This window comes from Gigantopelta aegis, chromosome 4, assembly GCF_016097555.1.
Source record: "Gigantopelta aegis isolate Gae_Host chromosome 4, Gae_host_genome, whole genome shotgun sequence".
In the NCBI taxonomy this organism is placed as follows: domain Eukaryota; kingdom Metazoa; phylum Mollusca; class Gastropoda; order Neomphalida; family Peltospiridae; genus Gigantopelta; species Gigantopelta aegis.
In genome coordinates, this window is record NC_054702.1 from 63,615,509 (window position 1) to 63,638,126 (window position 22,618).

General features: G+C 39.7%; 1 protein-coding gene and 1 long non-coding RNA gene across 5 annotated transcripts in view; one reads left to right on the forward strand and one right to left on the reverse strand.

The window, feature by feature from the left end:
* Positions 1-22,618, forward strand: part of LOC121370907 (delta-like protein 1) — a 118,648-nt gene that overhangs the window by 79,991 nt on the left and 16,039 nt on the right. For all 3 annotated transcript variants that reach the window (XM_041496440.1, XM_041496441.1, XM_041496442.1), the window contains 3 exons: positions 14,491-14,665; positions 14,899-15,201; positions 17,605-17,665. In XM_041496440.1, coding sequence (XP_041352374.1) covers positions 14,597-14,665; positions 14,899-15,201; positions 17,605-17,665 — 433 coding nt within the window. In that variant the 5' untranslated portion in view covers positions 14,491-14,596. The remainder of the gene's footprint in view (positions 1-14,490; positions 14,666-14,898; positions 15,202-17,604; positions 17,666-22,618) is intronic.
* Positions 1-22,618, reverse strand: part of LOC121370909 — a 202,996-nt gene that overhangs the window by 13,099 nt on the left and 167,279 nt on the right. The window lies entirely within an intron of this gene.

Here is a 22,618-nt window from a genome sequence, read left to right on the forward strand (position 1 = left end):
TATCAAAGTTCGTGGTATGTGCTGTCCTGTCTGTGGAAAAGTGCATACAAATGATCCCTTACCTAATGGAAAAACGTAACGGGTTTTCTCTAAAAGACTACGGAGTCAAAATTACCAAATGTTTGACACCCAATAGCCGATGATTAATAAATCAATGTGCTCTAGTGTTAGCGTTAAACAAAACAAACTTTTAGTTATCTTTTTAAGTTTTAAACCATCTTATGTAGAGCTTCTATTCACATCTATTCGCCTATATCGAATAAACAAATAAATAAATCTTCTTTACATTTTCTACACACTGTTACTGTCATAAATACCGAACGGTCTTCAGTAATTCCCTCCTAGATATATCATTATTATTATTATTAAGCTCCGTGTGTTTTAGCATACAGATAGATTTCAAATTACACCGTCCGTGCGATGTTGCCCTTCCCAACAGACACTCTACCGAAGCTGTTGGCGCCGAAAGGCTATTGTTTCGTTAAAACATTCATTCATTCATTCATTCGTAACCAATATCTCGAATCCCTATCTGACGTACAACCACTGTTCCGCCGGCCCCTCGTGTTGTTGCCCACTCCGACAACCACGATACTGCCGGAAGATCGAACACAACGTCTCGCGAAATTTATCTAGCAAACAGAAGACTTGTTTCGACACACAAGAACAGTTGTTGGCAGGTATAAGCTATTTGTCCCGTGAGTTAACTGGGGATGGGTTACTCGGGGCACATGCTCGTAATGGATTCTTTTTGCCCGGTCTTCACACATGGAAGTTTACTCGTTGGAAACTTTATCGTACACACACGCGGTGTTGGTGTTGGTGTTGTTGATATTGATGCTGCTTGCAGTTGTTGTGTGTCGCAAGATGCTAAGTACGTAAGTACGAAATTACGCACACCGCCGAGTGAGTATGGAAATAATAAAATAATTTGGTTTGATAAGGTTTACTGGCTTTTTAATCAGTTAATACATATTTCTTAACTACAGGTACTTTGTATATTTAATACACAGTTGGTTAGTATTGCAGATACTGAAGGTTTTTATTATTACTACTGAACACTTACATATTCATCTTCGCATTGCATCTAAATTTAATTATCAGGAGCTTACACAAAATGAGTTCTGAGGTGCGAATTCTTCGAACAACAAAGTGCCCTACAAATCCATTGTTCAACGAACTTGTATAATATACAAGTATATACAAAGTATCATCAACTGCATCCCACCTCCAACAAATTTATATGCATTATATGATACTTTTTTCAAGTAGGGAAAGAGTGAGTGCATTAATGTGGTCGGTCGGATGTTTCGTGTCGAATTCTTGTTATTTTAGTCATTAAATCACATTAGCATTTTAATTTCTAAGTCAAGGTAATAAAGTTTTTAAATATCAAGTGTAAATTTTTAAAACAAAAACAAAACCATGTCTATACGATGGTGCAAAGGTCTACACCACAAGATTCTAAATAAACTGCGATCATTATAGTGGCGGCAGAATCAACGTACTATTATTTCTAAGCCATCGTAATCCGCGAATAGATAGATACTGTTACGATCAGTATACAGAAAGCGACGATAAAGCTAAGTATTAACTTCCTGTAAAGTCTTTTGTCGTTGTTTAATCGATTCCAAAATTCCATCGATATCACCAAACAGGCACGATGATTCCAAGGACGTGCAGTGGCCGCGGCGATTCATAACCGACAATAGTTCCATTGTGCAGCCGCCGTCACTCGAGCAATCCCCCAGCTATATTTAACATCAAATGCAAACAGTCAACAAAAATGAACATGCGACAAATTCCTGGTCCTCTTGTGTGCTGCATATTAAAATATAGCTGCAAAAGCGCAGATACCGTTATGGACGGACAGACGGACGGACGGACACTTTTAGTATTAGTAGTCGGGAATTAAATTTAAATAGTTTATATATTTAAAAAAAATCAACGGCTGTATTGTATTGTAATACAAAGATAGAGCTCTGCTGATGAACCCACGCCTTCCGCCACATGTACGGGTATATGGTTTGTCCAACACTGTCAGTAATGGTCGTTTTGAACGGTTTAAAAAAATGTTTATGAAGTCAAATTCAGCACCAAAAAAAGGAGAGAAAATATTGGTAAACGACAACTATTTCACAAAGTTACTGAATTAATAAATATCCAGGTTTCATCCTTGTGCCCAAGGCACTCCGAATCCCGTGTCTGGGTCTGTGTCTGGGTCTGGCGAGTATGGTACCTATTGAAAGTATAAAGCAAGAAATCGAATGTGACAAAACAGCGCGTCTGTGCTGGTACGAATTACAGATCTGGCAACAGACGACATAGAACCTACGCTATATTTTCACACTGTCAGATTGGCAGCTGCACAATATTCGAACCTTGTTCTTTCATTTTGCTTAATAAATAACAGAAAAGGAGTATTATTAATCATTGTGCAATTGTCATAATTACTGGTGGTGTCTGTAGCCTGTAAGTACATTTATCTAAAGATATGAATACATTAATATAATATATTGAATAACACATAACAATTACAGACCCAGACGTCAAAATACACCAGACATACTGTCTTTGCCACACTTACCAGACCCAGACCCAGACCCAGACCTAGACCCAGCTTCGATGTGTTTTGAACCTTTACAGACGGTAAATGAGCTTTCAAAATTCCTCTTGCATTGTAAATGCGCAACTACTATACGTTTACAGTGTTATTTAAACAGTATGAAAACGCTACAAAGGCTGAGCCGATGCAATTCGCCAATAGAATTTACGAACTAGCTAAAATCTTTCTTGTCGTTTTACACTAAGTGAAGTGTTGTTTTCTCAGTTGTGTCATTAACAGCTAACACACACTTTTTGTAGAACTTCATAATGAAATGTTTTAAAGCAACACTCATAATGGCTACAGTTGAAGGGTGATTTTAAAGCTAGTAATTATTAGTATGATTAAATTTATAACTAGATAATCTAGATACACCTGTATTCAGGCGCGTGTGCAGAAACGGGGCAGGGGGGTCTAGACTGCGAGCAAAGTTTTTAAGGGGGATCGCGTCATGCTCCCTAAAAAACATACATTTAAATAAAAACTTTATTTGGAGCAGGAGGATTCGAGCCCCAAACCTCATCCCCTCTGTACACGCGCCTTGCATTGTCCAGCATCTTTAATTTCAAACACAACTAAGACTCTCCCATGGATTTTAACCATAAAGTGATGAGACAAAACTTAGATAAACTCAAAACCAAACATCTGTTCGCACACTTATGTTGACCATGCACCAACACACAAATTGTGTGCACACCTAATATCGGCGAGATCAAAGGAAGCAATAATATTGAAGAGGTGGGCATCTGGGTGATGCGGGGTCTTTAACGACCCATCTCACGGATTCCGTTTATACATCGACTTGCTCCAGTTTGAAATTTATGCTGTGCAATTTGAGCACACGCGGCTGGGCAGACGCTGTGTATTAATTCTCAGGTCTAATGACTTCAAGCTGCATTTAAAGACTTCAAAAATATTTCTAGACGATAAAAAAGATGTTGTCTAATAAATTTAATAACATGATTATGGAACCCCTCCCATATCAAAACTTTTTACTTTGAACAGAGACATGTTGAGAAGTTCTCTCTCTCTCTCTCTCTCTCTCTCTCTCTCTCTCTCTCTCTCTCTCTCTCTCTCTCTCTCTCTCTCCGTATGTCTATCTGTCTGTTTATTTTTCCGTCTGTCTGTCTCTCTGTGTGTGTGTCTCTCTGTCTGTCTGTCTGTCTGTCTCTCTCTCTCTCTCTCTCTCTCTCTCTCTCTCTCTCTCTCTCTCTCTCACTCTCTCGCTCTCCATAGAAAAATCTCTAAAGATTGGCATTATTAACACGAATTCTTTATTTCGTGATTTAAAATGCATATGACATCATATTACGCAATAGTTCATCAGGATTTTGATGAGTGATGAAAGCTAATGGAAATATTTGTTCTTTCACAGCCTTAACAAAGTGATGAAGTCTTTCGATATTTACCGACACGCTCGTGTGTGCACTAAAGATCAATGTGATTTCCTACATCCTAACCTCTTTAGCTTTGATCTAAACCGCCATTTACGAAGAAACCAATTTCTGGGTTAAACCATATGATGAGGATAAATTTTTGTATTTACCGTAGTTTGACATCCAGTAGCCGATGTGCTGGGGTGTCGTTAAACATTCATTTATTCATTGAGGATAATGTTTCCGTGTAGATGAGTGTTATAATGTGAAATTTTAATCTATCTAATGTGGCAGATTGGTGATATATTCATTCCAAAATCAAAATAATGCGAACTATATTTTTAAAAATAAATATTAACGACTATATAGTAAGAACAAATATTTCACACACAGAGATTAAATTCAATTTTTATGTTTAATTTTTAGTTTCTCTTACTCCTACTCGCGTCAGTTCTGGGTACCACCCACCTCTAGTACCCCCACCATCGTTCTTTGCCCTCCTGGCAGTCCTGTCTCCCATTATTAATTTGCCCTTCCCTATTCTTAGGCGCAGGTGCAGGGGTGTGTGTTTGAGGTTGAAACCCCTCCCTGCTCGAGCGAATTTTCTTCCTTTTGTTTTCAATAAATTTTTCGGTGGATCATGTCACGACCCCCCCCCCCCCCCCCCGCCCCCCTAAAAACTTTCGTTCGCCGTAGTCTTGATCCCCTACTGCTACAATTACTGCACACGCACCCGGTTCTCCCCTATATATTGATATTTAACATCAGTCTTAACCCGCGTTTCACGTTTGACTAATCAATGTTTGTATTAACAATAAGATAAATATGTGTATGATCTATCCTGGAATATAATTTCCATGCAGTTCGTGTCATACATGTTTGTAACAATGGTCCGCGTTCCGTGTGGGATATATCTGGTACGCGAATGATAAAAATGGAATACATACATATATCCAGTATGATGCATACTTGGAATTCTATACGACAGCACTAAAATAAGATCTCTTAAAAAGCTCCGTCGTGTTTTCTGGAGAATAATATGTACAATGGGAAAACGTATTGGGATTCGTCACGCGACATGGACTGTATACGATGCACGTGCCAAATATAAAAGCTACAGAACTAGGCGGCAGGCGTGTAACGGTTATTGTTTCGATAACGTAGTCCACAGGATCTGTGGTAGAAATGGCTTTATGCAGGTTCATGTACACTGTACAGCCTCCTCCTGCGCTGGTTGAAACAATGGTAATCTGAACGTGAAGGCATAATAATAATATTACCTTTTTTGTATCTTGTACTTCATGAAATGAGTGAGAGGGATGTAAATGTTCGTGTTTGTATCCAATTAAGGTTCAAGCACGCTATCCTAGGCAAACCGTTCACATATCTGGGCTTTCTGTCAACATCAGGGTTAATAGGAGAGAGAGGGGGAGAGAGAGGGGGGGGGGAGAGGAAGAGAGAGGGAGAGAGAGAGAGAGAGAGAGGGGGGGAGAATGAATGAGAGATGGGGAGGGGGTGTAGGTTTGTATAGTGGCCATAAACCTTCTCATATAATTCTGCAGTCTGTGGGTAAGAACTAACTCGATCGGTAGAGCTTTCACCTGAGGTGTTTTGATCTTTGAATAGACCCCCACCCTATGTGAATCCATTTTCTGATTGTTTTTCCCCTTCCCAAACAGTGTCCCACAATTGGTAGCCTATATCAAAGGCCATGGTATGTGCTGTCATGTCCGTGGAAAAATAAGATTCCTTACTATCGGTGGAAAAATGTTTGTTTTTTTAGTCGGAATATATATCAGAATTATAAAATGTTTGACATCCAACTGGCCGATGATTATTAAATCAATGTGCTCTAAGTGGTATCGTTAAAGAAACCCAACCAAAAAACTACCCCCCACCCCCACCTCTACCTCCCTAAAAAAAAAGAAGAAACATAACCAACCTTTACCTTCCACTCTAGGTTGGAGCCATTTCTGGGATACCCCCTGCTATTAACCGGAACCAGTAACCCATGTTTTTTTTCAAATTTAACACTAGAATAAATATCAAATCAATACCCTTTTTGATATCAATAACGGCTTTATCGTTCCAATACATAACACTGTGCTGAGATGCCAAACTGATCAGCATACTGTGTGAGTGTGTTTAAGTTTGTTTTGTTGAGAGGAAAGGAGAAATGGGGGTAGGTAATGCTAAAGAAGAGAAGGAAAGAGAATATTTAACACATTAACACATTTCCTCTTGACAGCATATACCATGTCTTTTGATATGCCAGTTGTAGAGTATTGGTTGGGATGGGGTGGGGTTTTAATAGGTAAACGAAGGCAATAGACCCTACAATTTATCGCATCTAAGAAGAAACATTGAGAAATAAAAAAAAATATTCTACTGATTTACAGAATCGTTTCTTTCCATTACAAGAATCGTGTTTTGGGAACAAGTTCAGATTTAAAAAAATATTTATATTTATAAAAACATCATGTCAGATACTATTTCAGTATACGTAATTTTTTTTCTAAGCTGCCAGAACTGTCTAGGCATTAATATTTCACTAAAAATAACATGGGCGCCGGTGAAAATGATTCCCCCTATTGCCATCTGGTTAACACTTACCAAGAACACCCAGAAAATGTCCGCAACTGATTGTAACTAAATATTTTACTGCAGCAAGAGGGCCTTTGAATAAAAGCCTTAATCTAATCAGAGTTGTCATTCACTAATGATTTAATTAGGCTTATTATTTGCAGTATGGGAGTGGCAGACATTTATGGGATCTTGGGATTCGAGGACATTTCCGCCATCTAGCGTGGCGCCACGCCAGGGGGCGCTGTAGTTGATTTTTCTTTGTTACAGATCATTGGACTGTGCTCGATAATTAGGAAATAAACCGGCAATCGTCAGGTTTATTAAAGTGTTTGTCTTCAACAGTTGGGAGTTAATTTTTGGCATCATGCTCCTTAATTCGCCGGCAGACTAAAGCAACAGGAGGTGATCAAAGAAACTTACCATGGTATTTAAAATGTATGCAAAGGTCGCGACGCGCTTTCATCGAGAGAGTGGAAAGGGTAAATAAATTATTAATTTAACATAAATCGTCTAACCCTTCTAATCTTCATGTTGTAATTATGAGCGTTGAGAACGGTTACAGACCGATCTTCTGATAGATGTAGTAAGCACGAACGGTAATTCCAGTTTTCGTTGATATACCTTACTGAATTACACCCTCAAAGCTGGCTGACCATGTTGAACAAACCATGTTTGAAATATTCTATTTTAACTCGACATGAACATTTGCTTCACGGGTTCATTAAACTTTGTTTTGGTTAACGACACCACTAGAGCATATTGATTAATTGATCATCACCTCTTGGATGAAAAACATTTGGCAATTCCTAGGAACATCACTCGCCAGTCAAGACCCTTACCCCCCCCCCCCCCTCCCCTTGCTTCGGTGTATAAGCGTAGATATTTGTCATCTTTTCTCTCTTCTTTTTTTTTTTTTTTTTTTTTTTAAGATGCATTTTTATATTATCTAAGGTTTATAAATTTATTAATAAAAAAAATTATACCATTAAAAAGTGTAAGGGCCGTTTTTCGTGTACGCGGTTGTTTTTGTGAGGCGCCGAACCGGGGATGGGCACGCATTGTACTCATGTGTCCTATACAGACCCATTATAAAAACTTTTTCTTCTTTTTTAAATTCTCACCGCCCCTATATTTGAGTCACTGGTTTTGCAGATGTTGGGCCCAACTGAGGATGACGTGCTTTAACCTTTTGAGAATAGGGGCACGATAACAGGTTCACAGTTCCCATCCCCTCGTCTTCCTTCCCTCCATTACATCTGGTGACACCAACCCTCAGGTATCAGTCCGACGGTCGCGCTTCAAGTGATATTTTAAATAATATATTCATACACAAAATGGGACTTGTGTTTCGTACCACGTGTCTGGATTCTCGCGCGCTGACCCGATATCGCTTACCAACCTGTTACCGAACGCATCCTGGTATTGTGAGGTAGGTGTACAGCTATTACCCGCCAAATGAAGCCGCCGTAGCGCCGAACACCTGTCGCAGGTGAATGCAGCTGGAGGTAAACAGTTTTACTGTTACCTCTCCTTTGTTACTCATCTACGTAGTATTCGTACAGTCTGTAGATTAAAAAAAATAAAAAAATCTCAGGTAGATTTTAAGGACAAAGATATTTTTTTCCTGTCGGTTATATACATACGTGGCTCGGGTATAATGCTCAGAGGCGGATCGAAGGAGGGGGCATGGGGACCCGTCTCCCCTAAATATATTCAAGTACCTCATTAAAAAATGTATTTAGTGTTTAAGAATACATTGGGTGCCCTTTTTACGATTTGGTCCACGTGCCCTTTTAGTCTTCGTCCCCCCTCTCTCCGACCAATATTTCCCGGATCCTGCCCTGATGTTAACCACCAATTGATGCGTGATATAGCTTAAGAAAGTGTATAGACTGGGAAAAAAAGATATTTTAGTGGTCGTATCAAATTATTATTACATATATATATATATATATTAAAGATAATGTGTTCTTGGTTATATCCGAATTGGGGTTCAAGCACGCTGTCATAGACACGTAACTCGGTCAACTGTCTTGACTGCTAAAGACGAGAGGTTACGGGACTGGCTTTTCAGAACAATAGGTAAAATGTTTTAAAAGTAACATAGTTGTTCCAGATAATAATTATGATTTCACATATAATTTCTCTACTGGTTACGCCCCAGCTATTCTCACAGATGTAGGGGGGGGTACAAACCAGGATAATTGAATACCATTTTAAAAACCTTTTTAAAAATTGTAATGTTTTTTTTTTTAAAGAATCATATACTAAAAATTGTTATGCATTGTACGACCGTGAATATTTTTTAAATCTATAAACCCATTATATGGGGTGGATGGGCATTATATGGGGTGGATGGGGAGGGGGAAACACGCAAGCATGAGTGTATTCTCGTGTATTGTAGCTAAATTAAATAAACACATGATAAGTATAACAACTGTTTAATTATGCATGACACCATAATACATATATTTATATGCATTAAATGCTTCACAAGATAATAATAATATACGCGTAGCTGTTGTTACTTCATGTGTGTTTAAAACGAAAGCACCTGGTGTGGTGCGTCCTTGCATTAGCACTTATCGTACACAAAGTACTTTATTATTAACTGTACTTCTAATATTCATTAATTCAAATTATGCGTGCTTTTCAGCGTCACATGACGCGTTTGTTGCGGAATTAGCAAATCAAAGTCGATGGTATACGGTCACTAACAGAATAAACGTCAATTACTGTCTATGATTATCGAGACTACAAACAATCTATATGGAACACTGTTCACTATTATGATTCATCGTATTATCGAGTTGGTCGTTTTAATTACCTAGCTAGAATTCACATCGACCACCTGTTGAGTACCTGTCTAATCAATATAGTTGCTGGTTGCGAGGTATGTATGTATGTGCTCGTCATTCGCTTCAGGTGCGAAATCGGCCCGAGTTCCTTAAAACATTTAAGGTTCTGCAATACCACGAAGGTGAAGAACTATTTTACTGTTCCGTTCCAACCAGTGCTCTACCTGTAGTGTGTGTGTGTGTGTGTGTGTGTGGGTGTGGGTGTGGGTGGGTGTGGAAGTATATGGTACGTGCTGGTTATAAATTAACTCGTGCTATTATTTCGAAGAAAGGAAAGCAGAAATATTTTATTTAACAACGGACTCCTTTTTTATTTACGGTTATATGACATCAGACATATAGTAAATTTTTTTACAGAAAATGTGAGAAAAAAACTTCTGTCACCTACCCATGAGCTACTCTTTCCGATTAGCTGCAAGAGATCTTTTAAAAGCACCATGCCACAGCCAGGGTAGTACATGCCATGACATTTTTGCCACCAGTTGTGGAGCACTAGCTGGAAAGAGAAATAGCCCAATGGGCTCACCGACGGGGATCGAACCTAGATCGATCGCGCATCGGCCAAGAACTTTACCATTTGACTAGGTCTCACCCCTTTGACTAAACAAGTATCCTGAGTACTGTCCAAATGTCCGTCTATCTTTCTTACGGCAGGGTACTCGGGTTAATAAAAGGAGTAGACATGCTTTATGTGGCGGAAGCGGGTTTCTTTCTCAAACACTGGACAAAATGTGAGTTATCGCGTTTGACACCTGATGACCGCTGACTGAACCATGTGTTGGGATGTCGTTAAACACAAAGATTCCTTCACAATCGTTCCGGCGATCATATACCACCAGGACCTGTAGATACCGGACCAGGTGTAGGCCCCAGAACCCCTCAGTTAGACTCTGTTTGACTTTTTAGTCGAGTGGTCATCACGCCTCTTGTTCTCGGCACCGATACAAGCAGATGTTTTTGACATACAGGACGTTTAAAGTCTGTACGGGACTTACGATTGGCCAGATGGAGAAAAAATAAACACGCAGTATTAAAGGCCGGACCTCCGCGCTGGATGAATAATTACACTCTACCAGATGACAGGTCGCACGCGACCCAAGCTGCCACGCGCCAAAGGCGGGAACTCAACTGGCTCTTCGAGCAAACAATAAAAAAAAAAAAAAAAAAAAAAAAAAAAAAAAAAAAAATAGCAGCAACAGGACAGTAAAAAGATGTCTCTGTGTCTGTTCGTGACCTCAGCTCGTATCAAGAGCGGCATGTCGAATAATACAAACACGCGCTGATGTAACCCAGAAACAGACGTTGCTAAGCAACAGATACAAGAGAGAGAGAGAGAGAGAGTACACAACCTATTACGCAATCTTTGAATTTTGATCTGTTATTTGTTGCTAAAACTCACTTTATTCCCTCAAGGCGACGATGGCGTGAATGAAAAACGCAAGGTCACCTTGAACTTTCCCATCCTTTTCATGTTCAATGAATAGATTGAAAAAGCAGCTGCAAGTGTTATCTGCAGTGAATTAGGTGATCTCGAACACAACATAACAGATTATTGCTGTAAGAATCACGTTAGTGCCGCAAAACTGTGTCAGCGCGCACCTATATGCAAATCTACTCGGCGCTCTGGCGGGAAATATAATGTCGATATGATATCCACACGTTTAAAACGTTACAAACGTATATTATCTTTGCGAAATTGAGTGTGTTTCGAAAAATCTGTATATAGACAGGATTTTGTTTTTTTTATTGGAAAAAATTACCTTCAAGAGGGAGTTAACTATCCGTAATGCTAAGGTAAAACCCATTTAACAGTTTTTCTTTAGTTTAAAATGTCTTAATTAGTTTACACACCTGTTTCTTGGTGACACACCACGTGTCGTGGTGCTGCTTTTCAAGATGAACTTTTAAAAAACTCTTAACGTCTTACCTGCGAGTTTTTAAAAGCCACGTGTATGTGTTAACTATATGTTATAATACATGTTTTTTTAGCAGGTATAAAGCGTTTGTAAACAGAGCTGTTAAGTGTTTTATTTTCCACATTAGAACTGTTGTATCATTCAAATCTGACGTTTGTAATGTAAATATTGACCTATCAAAAGAGTACTAAAACACGAGGTGTAAATGTTTTATATATCCAGGTGTTTTTCGTAACACCTGTAAGCTATATATACAAATAGGTATGTTTCGCTTTTGTGTTGATTGCCGCAAGTGGATTGCACCGTGGTCATTAGCGTAGCGGAAAATAATATACGTGTAATACTGAGGCGAGTCGCATATATATATATGTGTGTGTGTGTGTGTGTGTGTGTGTGTGTGTGTGTGTGTGTGTGTGTGTGTGTAAAAATAGTTTCGGTAACGTAATAGTTTTAGTCATCGGTTTGAAGCCTGGTGGATATGGGTTCGGATCCCAGTACTGGCTCCAACCAGCATGCATAAATTTTAACGGCTCAAATGGGAGCTGTAATTGGCGCAGTTGACATTATGGTGTGTGTGTGTGTGTGTGTGTGTGTGTGTGTGTGTGTGTGTGTGTGTGTGTGTGTGTGTGTGTGTGTGTGGTAAGCGACATTTCTAGGGGGTTCGGGTTATACTTCCTCCAAAATGAAAATTCTATTGCAGCAGGGGAGAGGGTCGATCCCAAAATCCCCACACACACTTTACCAACTACTAACAAATAAACCATTTTGGGACAAACAGCCCGGGTATTTGAGACTTGTGTGCCCATGACAGCATGCTTGAACCTTAATTGTAAACAAATTATATTAAGCATTTCTAATGTTAAAGTTTGTTTTGTTTAACGACGCCACTAGACCACATTGATTTATTAATCATCGATTATTGGATGTCAAACATTTGGTAATTTGACACGTAGTCTTCAGAGGAAACCATCTACAAGAAATCCTATATGCAATTGCCAACAGACAGGACAGTACATACCACGGGCTTTTTTAATAAATGATTAAATGAAATGAACGAGCCTAAAGCCCCCTCATCTTCGATGCTAGTTACGGCATGCACTGGCGTTCTTTCAGGAATTCAGGAACAGTAATCCTCCCACAGACAGTTCATACTCTTTTTTAACAAATCACGCGTAGATAAATGAATAGCAAATCGTATTATACGCATGTAATACAAGTCCATCCAGTAATCTTGACTTCACCAATAGTGTATGGAAACAGGTATTCGGTGTACGGGCGTGCATCGTTAGCGACAGTGTAACCCATTTACACTCATTGACGTGCTCCCACAAATCACGTGTGTGGGTGAATGAATAGCAAACATTATAATGCAGGTTCATCCGGTACTCGTACTACTGTCTTCTTATTGGGGATGGTTTTTCCAGTTTGTCCATATATCGTAGAGTTATGTATCAAACGGTTAACAAAACAACAAAACAAAGAGCGTTTACAGAAGACATATGTTTCCACGGATAACGTCCTGATGAAATGCACCTGTTACTAAATTAATTTATCCCGGTAAATCTTCAGTAATGACTGCGGACACAATCTGTTTGCGGGTATGTGTCTCGTGGTGACCTTTTGAACGCCCCAGTAACCGAGTAAAATAACTTCACAGAAGTCAACGCCATCATTAACATAATATTGCGTACAACAGGTGTTCTGATGCGCCAGGTTGCATTCTGGGGGGACAACAAAGAATCCTTTGTTTCAATTATCATTTAATATTTCAGAGATATTGGTCCTTTTTGTTTTCAAAGAGTCTTGCGTATCATCGCTTTTATGGTTATCTTGTTTTTGTCTCAAACGTTAACGGCGGGAAAATAAAGCAATAAAGTGCGTCTCCATATGCTGTATTGTTCTTCAGTAATGACAGAAAATAAAAATTCACCAGGTGTGAGATATGAAAATGATCCCATATTCGACAGGTAGTCTGTGGGCCATCTGCTCGACTCGGTATTTGTAACAGCAAAATCGCGCCAAATTGCAGACGGCAATTATAACTGAACCTTTTAGAAGTATCGCCGACGCCGCGTTCATTGTCTGTGTATAGGAATTAAGACCTGCATGCGTGGTGCTTTCAGTTTTTCCCCCCTGACAAGTGATTTTTCTTCATCAGAAAATAACATAACAGCACACCGCCAGGTGTGTCTTCAAGGGCACGTTAGCAAGGTGGCACGCGCCTTCTTCCTTATATGGAAGTCGCTCCACGCGCGGGACAATGACGGCAGGTGCGCGGTCGCCGGCAGCTGAGGGTACAAAGACAGTTTTGTGTTCTTCTTTTCACAAAATACAAAAGAACTTGCTCCCTAATATGATTGAGGGCACGGGCCAGTGCCGAATTTTGAATATTATTAGTAGGGTAAAACTATATCTTTTAATAAATAAAAAAAAGGGAAAAAAGGATAATAAACCTTATTTCTAAGTTCACTTGTCACAGTAAAAACTCGTCTAAAAAGTAAGAAAAGACCCATAAAAGTGTTGGGGAGTTTTGATTTATTTTTTGTCAGTTAACGGTTACCAGTGGGCGTTAACCTGTTGACTGGCAGATGGAGACCCCCTTTCACGACTACAAAGGATAAAGGTGGCTCGTGCCTCCAGGGTTCGGTTTACAAAGCCCGGTCAAGTCCGGCTAGGCCCGCTGTCGACCAGTCGACCAGGGGTCCACATTCTGACCAATTGCTTATCTCGGCTCGTTCAAATCGGCCGTTAATTGGTCAGCTAAGTATCAGGATCCCCTTTAAGCTGTAAGGCTTTTGGTGTTTGGACATTCAATCCCTTTGACAGCTATAGACCTATCAGTGCGTGGCGCGGGCAGTCGCGTGCCAGTATCCAACCGCAAACAGGCGGCAACTGCTAGTAATTCTCGTAGTAAAACGCGCGTCAGTCAAGCGCGCAAGGCCGCACAAATCTGGAGATTTTGTATTTAAAGTCACTCTCTGCTGCCGTGGTCTTATTAAAGGGATGCTGTAGTGAATACTGGAGGTGTGTGTTATAGTAGTCATATACACACACATATATTTTTTTACGCTTTTTACTACACTCCACGTGGCCGGGTTTTCCTCGTACAACGGTATTATTACGATAAGCCGTACTTTCTGTCATTGCAGAGCCCCTGTCAGTCAAAATAGTGGGCGGAGCCTGGCCTGACAACGAGGCTGGTGGATTCGAGCCAATATCGAAGAAATACGGCATAGAGGACAGTAAACAAGCGCGATGCCATCACGGAAGGCGGCAGTTTCTGCCGTTTTGTGGTCAATATATTTACTGTCATACGTAACAGAGGTAAGTGGACTTACGTTTGAATTAACTTTTACAACTACACTATATCAGCGACTTGGTTTTTTTAACCTGAAAATACCAAGTTTAATTTTGTTCCAGATCCATTTAGCACACGTGCAATTATTTGCATAGTAATGTCATCGGGTGTTGGTTGTTATGATGATAATGATGATGATGTTGTTATTAATATTTTTTAAGAAATAATATTTTTTGCTTGTTTTTTTTCCTCCACCCAGATCTCTTGTACCGGAGCGTTTGAATTGGAACTTAGATCATTCCGCAATGAGCATGGACTTAATATGTACGGAAACTGTTGTAATGGCATTAGGACTGGAGGCACGTGTTCCTCCACTTGCCACACATTCTTTAGGATTTGTCTTGCCCACTACATGGAAAAGATAGGATCGAACCCGGATTGTACCTACAACTCTCACACGACGCCTGTTGTTGGAAATAATACTATTGACTTCACGCAAAAGGATTACTTACCAGTGGATTACCAGAACCCTATTCGATTGCAGTTTACCTTCAAATGGCCGGTAAGTGTACTACGTCTTGTAGTGATAGTACTGTATGACATCAGGATTGATGCATCTCTCCACACGTTGATTGTTTTTGAACTGGGAGAAAATACAGTATCTTAGTTTTAAAGATTATTCATATCATAAATGAAATACAAGATTATTTTAATTAAAGACCTTTCTTACATTTATATTTGTTTCTGTCTCGAAAAACTATTTAGTCTTGAAGATATTTACTGAAGTTTATTTGAAATGTGTATATTTGTTTAAATAATTAGTTTCTGTTTTAAACGGTTTTATATATTTGTCCTGCAACACCCAGACGGAAACTAAAAGCCATGAACGCAATCGCCCGTTCGTGGCACCGTGGAGTATAAAAGTTTTTCTTGTTACGTTTTGGCGCACGTCTTTGGCTATATTTAGTGGGTGTACCTGGATAGCGCATCTGTGCTGCTGAGAAAAATGGAATCTCTTTCCCAGTGATCTAATGTTACATAAGCAGGCCTAGATCTCTCTAACGAGAACATCATGGTAGCTGGAGGGATGGAAAATGAGTAAACTTGAGAAGGGTTCATGGCTTGTAATTTGTTGTTCACCTTCGCTGTGCCGTACCGCATGCCGACGTCATTGCAGACTTGCTAGATCTTCTGGCTGGAAAACCATCATCATTTGTGTTTGATAACAGCTGAATTTAAATTTAAAAAAGTAATAAAATGCATTTAATTATTCTTGAAATAAAGTATCATATTATATACGTTTATGATTATCTGAGCCTTAACTGTGATGTCTGGACAGTGTTTAAAATGTTTGATATTTGGAGTTTTAACATTTGTTTTATATTTGGAGTATTAGTTTGTTGGTTCGTCATTTCTTTTTTTCAAGCAAAAAGTTAATATGGACAGTCATTTTAAACTTAAATCTTTCTAATTCTTAGAATGTTTTTTGTTTTGTTTTGTTCTTAGTTTTCAGTTCACAACGCACAGCTTGCACTGTGAAAGTTATACATGATTAAATTTCAGATGTTGATTTCAATACAATTTACAAAGCCACACTAAAAGTCTTATAATAGCTTCAAACCCACACTATAAACATTAAATGAGCACGGTGATCTCTGTAAGAATATACAATGGCGTGTTTATTGATGCTTGTTTGTATTTCTATGTTTACGTGTTGTCGCTTTAACCTTCCATGGAGATTGCGAGGGAGCAAGTAGCGTTAGCCAGGGTTGGGTTTTTTTTGGTTGTTTTTTTACCTGGCTGCAGCTGAAAACTTGAAATCGTGGATGCTGCTCGCAAGAAACTAGTTGTCGGTACGGCATGTTTCGTGACCACTTATGGAGTTGGATCTGTAACACACATTTGACTTATTAGCTTCAAGTGCTATTGATTTTTACCCTGTTGGGAGTCGATGCGTGGAAACAGCTTGTGTGAACGGTTAGAAACGCTAGATGAAGCGAAGACGGCTTTATAAAACCACGAAGCCATGTGTTGAATTGACTCTTAACTCGGCGGGCTGCTCGGGATGGGGGCGAGGGAGGGTGGCACGCGCTATCCACTCCTGCCCTGTAAACCAGAAACCATGACAGTTTAAATATCAAGAAGGGTTAAATAGTGTGTTACTTGCAACATCAATAACGCAATTGCTGATACACAAATAAACGTAAATTTTGATAGGACTGTATTAATTAGTAGTTGTATTAAATCAATAAGCATTGTTATCCAAGACAGTAGCACCTTTATGTAATACGACAATGCCGATACACGTATAAATGTAAAATGTGATGGAACTACATAGATGTACTAAATCAACAAGCATTACCATCTAAGACAAATGCACCTATAGCAGGCCCGTACGCGGGGGGGGGGGGGGGGGGGGGGTCCGACGATGTAACAAATTTACTTCCCAGAATGCAGGAAAATGCATCTCCTGCATTCTAGATTTGGGCCGTCGATTACGCACCACCATATAAATTTCTGCGTACGGGCCTGACCTATAGTTATATAATATCAAGCTGTATTACCACCATTGTAGTAACCATAATTGTATTTAGATAGAGTACATGGGGTGTAATTGTACAACCTCCAGTTCGAAACAAAACACGTACACAGAAACCAACCTTGAATAGTCAAGCTTGCTAACAGTAGTAGCTATTGTTTGTGTATATTAAAAAAAATAATCATGATATACATTTGAATTTTAAATCTAGAGTAAATGAATATTAAAGTATGAATAGAACATCGCGTGTTTTTGACATAAACACATGGGTATGCATTACAGTTTTAACACAGCAAGCAATTTTGATCAATTATACGCGTGCTGACCTAATAGTATTTAAAAACTTTATGTACCTGTATATATAATGTGTAGCTGTATGTTTGCTTTGTTGCTGTATCTCGTTAACATGTTTACCGTTGTTTACAGCGGACATTTTCCATCATCATCGAAGCTTGGCACGACGCCACGTTCAACGGGCCATCACCAGGTAAGTCGTGTGTTCGTCTGTCTGTCTGTCTTGTGTCTGTCAGTATGGGACAAAGAGTTGTTTTAGAGATTATCTCATTGGGGTTGGATGTAGGAGGCACTTGAATAATTTTATGGGTGGCGATTTACTACTATTTAATAGTGAGTTCTGCTAAAGTCATTTGTATGAGTGGTTAGTGATTGAATGGTAACTTTCACCCCTACCCCACCCAAATAATCATTTCAGAAACAGTGGCTACATTTTTCGGGTAGTTAAGTTCTTGTTAACAGCCTAAGCTAGGTAGCCAATGCTATGACTTTATTTTTCATAAGCAATCATCATAAACCATTGTTACTCAAACTTACTGTGTTATCAGACGTATCATTTCTGGAATTATGTTCCTTGTTTCAAACTACTGGATTCAAAATGGCAATTATGCAGTAGTATTTTTGCCCTTCCCTAGACCACTCTCACGTGAAACAAACCTGAAATCATATTTGTTAGACAGAAGGGACTCGCTGAAAAGGCAAGGAATGGCGGTGAAAGCGCGTGCTCAGAACGATTTAGCCTTAGTGTAATAACATGCAGCAGGCGGGCAGATTTTCACTTCACTCTCCCTCTTTTTGTTAACGAAGAACACGAAAGTTTGTCATAATGAAAACGCCAGAGGTCGCTAACAGTGCGCCCGGGGTTTGATTTACTGAGAAAACAGCACCGGGCGGCTTGTTGGGCTTGCGGAATCTTCACCAGGGCCGACCAGAAAGTGGAGGCACTCTCTCGCTTCTTGCATCTTTAATAAATGATGCCACGGTTAGATAACGGAACTACTTCATTATGGCGAGGGAAGCAGGAGTCTGGAGTAAAGAACCTCTCAAAGAGAACAAAGGCGGACGACCGTGCGTCTGGTGGAAACCATACCGCAGTTCCGCTCATCTCCCGTTCCCTAGGACGTAGACCGACAACAGTCGCAGCCGTGTTGGCCACATGGCCGGGTCCGCTTTCATCCTTCCTGTATTTCTTCTCTTTATTCTCTCATACAAGAAAACATAGTGTCAATCAATGCATTTGACACCCAGTATCAGTTGAGGAAAACATCGTACTGAAGTACATTACGCAGACATTTAGTTTCCTACCTATCATCAGAAACACCTTTTAACTTTGTCAGGTTTTGTTAGATGCTTTAATTATATCTTAATTGCTATATAGATCAGCGCAACAATTAAGGAAGTTTACCCTAACTTTAAAAGGGGAAAAAAGAGAAAAGAACATTGGATGGGATAGAGAACCAAGCGACATTTCTATTTACTAGCAAATATTAATGTTTGAACTTCTGCTCAAGGAGTTCTCGTCTGCTTCACGGCGATTCCCACGGACAGCGTGCAACACGTTGTAGCGCCGCAGTCCGATAGTTAACCGTCAAGTGATCCCTGCGCCTGTGTCCACTGGTCAGTCATTAACGTCTCCCGCCTGCCCAGTCAGCCGACACAACATCTGTCGCAGCTTTTCACTGCTGGACGGCCGGCCATCAAATAATCGTCTTGGAGCAACAATAGCTTAGACTACAATTAGGTCATCTGAATTTAAAGGCGACATTCCGCAGCTGAAAATGTAAATTAAAAAAAAACCCCGGACGTGACGCAACATGGAAAATAAGAGAATATGTCTCATAGTTTTACAACTACAAATGTGTTTGGAACAAACTGAGGCTTTTTAAAAAAAAATTAATTAATAACAATAATAATAATAGGTCATTTCCAACATGACGTCATATTGAAATACCTGGATATACTTCTGAACCAAATTTTAACCTTCGTTTTATCCTTATTTTGAAGTTTGTATTGATATCGCACTGGATAAAAATGAGCAAACATTCACAGGTAGATTTAATTCCTGGTGGTGGGGTATTTATTGAATTGGATGTTATTTCTAGCTGATATGTTTGGCTTCTTGTTTTTGTAAAATCACTCGACCACTATCAAAAGGTTTTGGTTTTGGTTGGGTTTTTTTTTTACATTAAAACATTATTTAAAAAAAGTAGGCAAATGACACATTTCTAAAAAGTAGCCAGATGACATATTTCTAAAAAAAATAAAAAAAGAAAGAAGAGCCAAATGACTTATTTCTTTCCTCCAGACTTTCTCTTAAAATGCAAAAAAAATTCCTTTAGCGTGTACAATGTGTACAATAAATGAGATATGACACCTAATGCCATACACTGTTGTAAACAGAGAAAGAGTGAGAGAAAGAACAAAAAAATACAGGAGAGAAAAAATAATTGTGTAGTAGGCTGGGATCTGGCTGCTGCTGGCTGAGTCGCGCTGTCACAGGTGGCGCTGCAGCCTGACCTACAACTATGAGACACGACAGGTGACGCGGCTTGTAAACATTCACCCAGTACACCGGTGTTGATAAAAACACTTCACGTAAACTGAACCAACGTACGCACGTACGCGCGCGCGTAACCAAGAACATACAAACAGTAACCGTTTCCCCAACCCGTCGACAGTTAACAGGCTGGCGTACAGGTGATACTGTTAAAATAACAATTAAAGATACGACTATCAGGATCAGTATGTTTTGGACACATCTATGGATCATGATTCATATTCTTTAGTGCTTTCCCAGGATACCCTCGACCCCATTTGTTTGTATGTGTGATCCCTCGAAAGTACGGGTTTGGGATTTTCCCACAGATCAGCTGAGACTGGGGCAGATAATTTAAGGAGGTCGTTATCTTCCCTTCAGTTATTCATTCGTGCATGTCCTTTCAAAGGACCGTGGACAATAGCCGCTGATCGTTGGACTGGGACTCTGACGAGAATTGTACCCAGTATTTGGCGTGCGATGCCATTCATTACTCGAGTTTTGTGTTCCTTTCACAGTATTCAGATGTCGCTCGTAACGCTTTCTACCTGGCCGAGACCCGAGAGAGCTGAGTAACACGAAATCGAAAACCCGTGGTGTGACATAAACCCTCAAATCCTACACTTCCTAAATAATAACCCCATTCCCAACCAGCTGCTGCCTGTGTACTTGGCGTTTCCGTTGGCTTTTTTTTTTTTATTAATGTTCTGCCCCGTCTGTGTGAGAACAGCTTAATATCTGCATTACAATGCGAATTCTAGTTATAGATGAGAAGTTACAACAGCACCACTAGCAACCCTTATTTCCACCCAACCCGTTTTAAAGATGGCAGGCAGACGAAGGAATCGTTAGTGCACATGATGCAATGTCTTTTGAAGAAATCTCTAACCCAGTGGTTTCGTTTCCGTTCATGCACGACAGACGATCGATATCCTGTTTTACAGTTTCTACTACAAACGAGCAGTAGTAATACCTCTTGACATATATTCGATTCTAGAATCTTTCACAGTGTCACAAGACATATTTGTCTGCCACAACTTGTCGACAGACTTGGGCAAATAATCATTACATGCTTATGAAAGCAAGAGAGAAAACAAAAACCCTCACGCGTACTGGGAAAAATCTCAGACATATATAAATATATATATGAAGCTTGATGTCTGTCTGACTTTGTGATAAATCTAAAAGCATGAATGTTCTGTATTCTTTTCATCAAACGAAAACGTGTCTAAATAACAGACATTGACTGCTTTTTATTAAATGTTTTAACCTTGAATTTACACAAAAAAACCGACAGCGTCTAGGATTGATATCCTGATTTAGAATCCAGGCTAGCCACTTTTTGGAGATACGAATATTGTGATAGGATTCATCATCGTTCCAACTGCATTCACACAGTTAAGACATTGTCTAACCATTGTTACTTGTTTACCCATATTCCTTGCTCAAGATTCTTTGGCGATAAGTCGGATAACAACCATTTTTATAGCTTACTAAAACTGCAATTAAAATATGAGTTGTGGGTGTACGCAAAACAACATGACATTGCAAATAATGTACGAGTTGTGTGTACGCTAGAAAAAGCCCCGTTATTGTTGATGTAATTGGAAATAAAGAACGACTCTCTCTCTCTCTCTCTCTCTCTCTCTCTCTCTCTCTCTGTCTCTCTCTCTCTCTCTCTCTCTGTGTGTGTGTGTGTGTGTGTGTGTGTGTGTGCGTGTGTGTATGTATGAGTGTGTGCGCGAGCGTATGCACACGCAAAACAATATGCTATTTGTGTTGTTCCCTGCACAGCCTCACGTGTATTACCAATGTAGCCTGCATGTGTATTGTTTGTGGGGTTTTTTTGGGGTGGGGGGATAGCCCTGGTACTTTCTCGATGGACGGTAGAATGCACCTGTGGCACATTTGTTAACAAAATAGCACAGAGCCCATAAAAGATGGAACTCATTAGAGATAACAAGCACAAAACACAAGTACTGTTTAACACGCGAGCAACATTTTCGAGTCGCTTTTGTCCGGGACAGTACACGGCGGTCTACGTTTCACCCGGCCTGCTTGTGAATGGCGATCAATGAATGGCCGACACTCTTTGTTGTTACCAAGAGCTCACTTTTATAGGAAAGTTAACTTACGTTATCGAACTGACAAGGGAATTCGTAGTACAGCCACGATGCTTAACGTGTTCGGTTCGCCATGTCCTCGGAACCACACTCGGTAACCTTCCTGAAATAGCAGTCTTAGTCAGTTTGCCTGACAACCACAACAAAAACACACGCGCGATATCTCGTTTTATGTTGTTGTTATCGTAGTTTGGAATTCGTTAGATGCACTACAGTTTCTTAACAACAAAACAAGATACATATATATAGCCTATATACATGAAATTTGTTTTGTTTATCGACACCACTAAAGCACATTGATTTATCAATCATCGGCTGCTGGATGTCATTGTGACATGTCGTCAGAGGAAACCCGCAAACATTTTGCCATCATATCTTTTATATGCATTTTTTTTCATAAATAGGAAAGGACATATCATGACCCATGATATGCCAGTCGTATAGCACAGGTTGGAACGCTCAATCAGAGAATAGAGACGTTCGATTG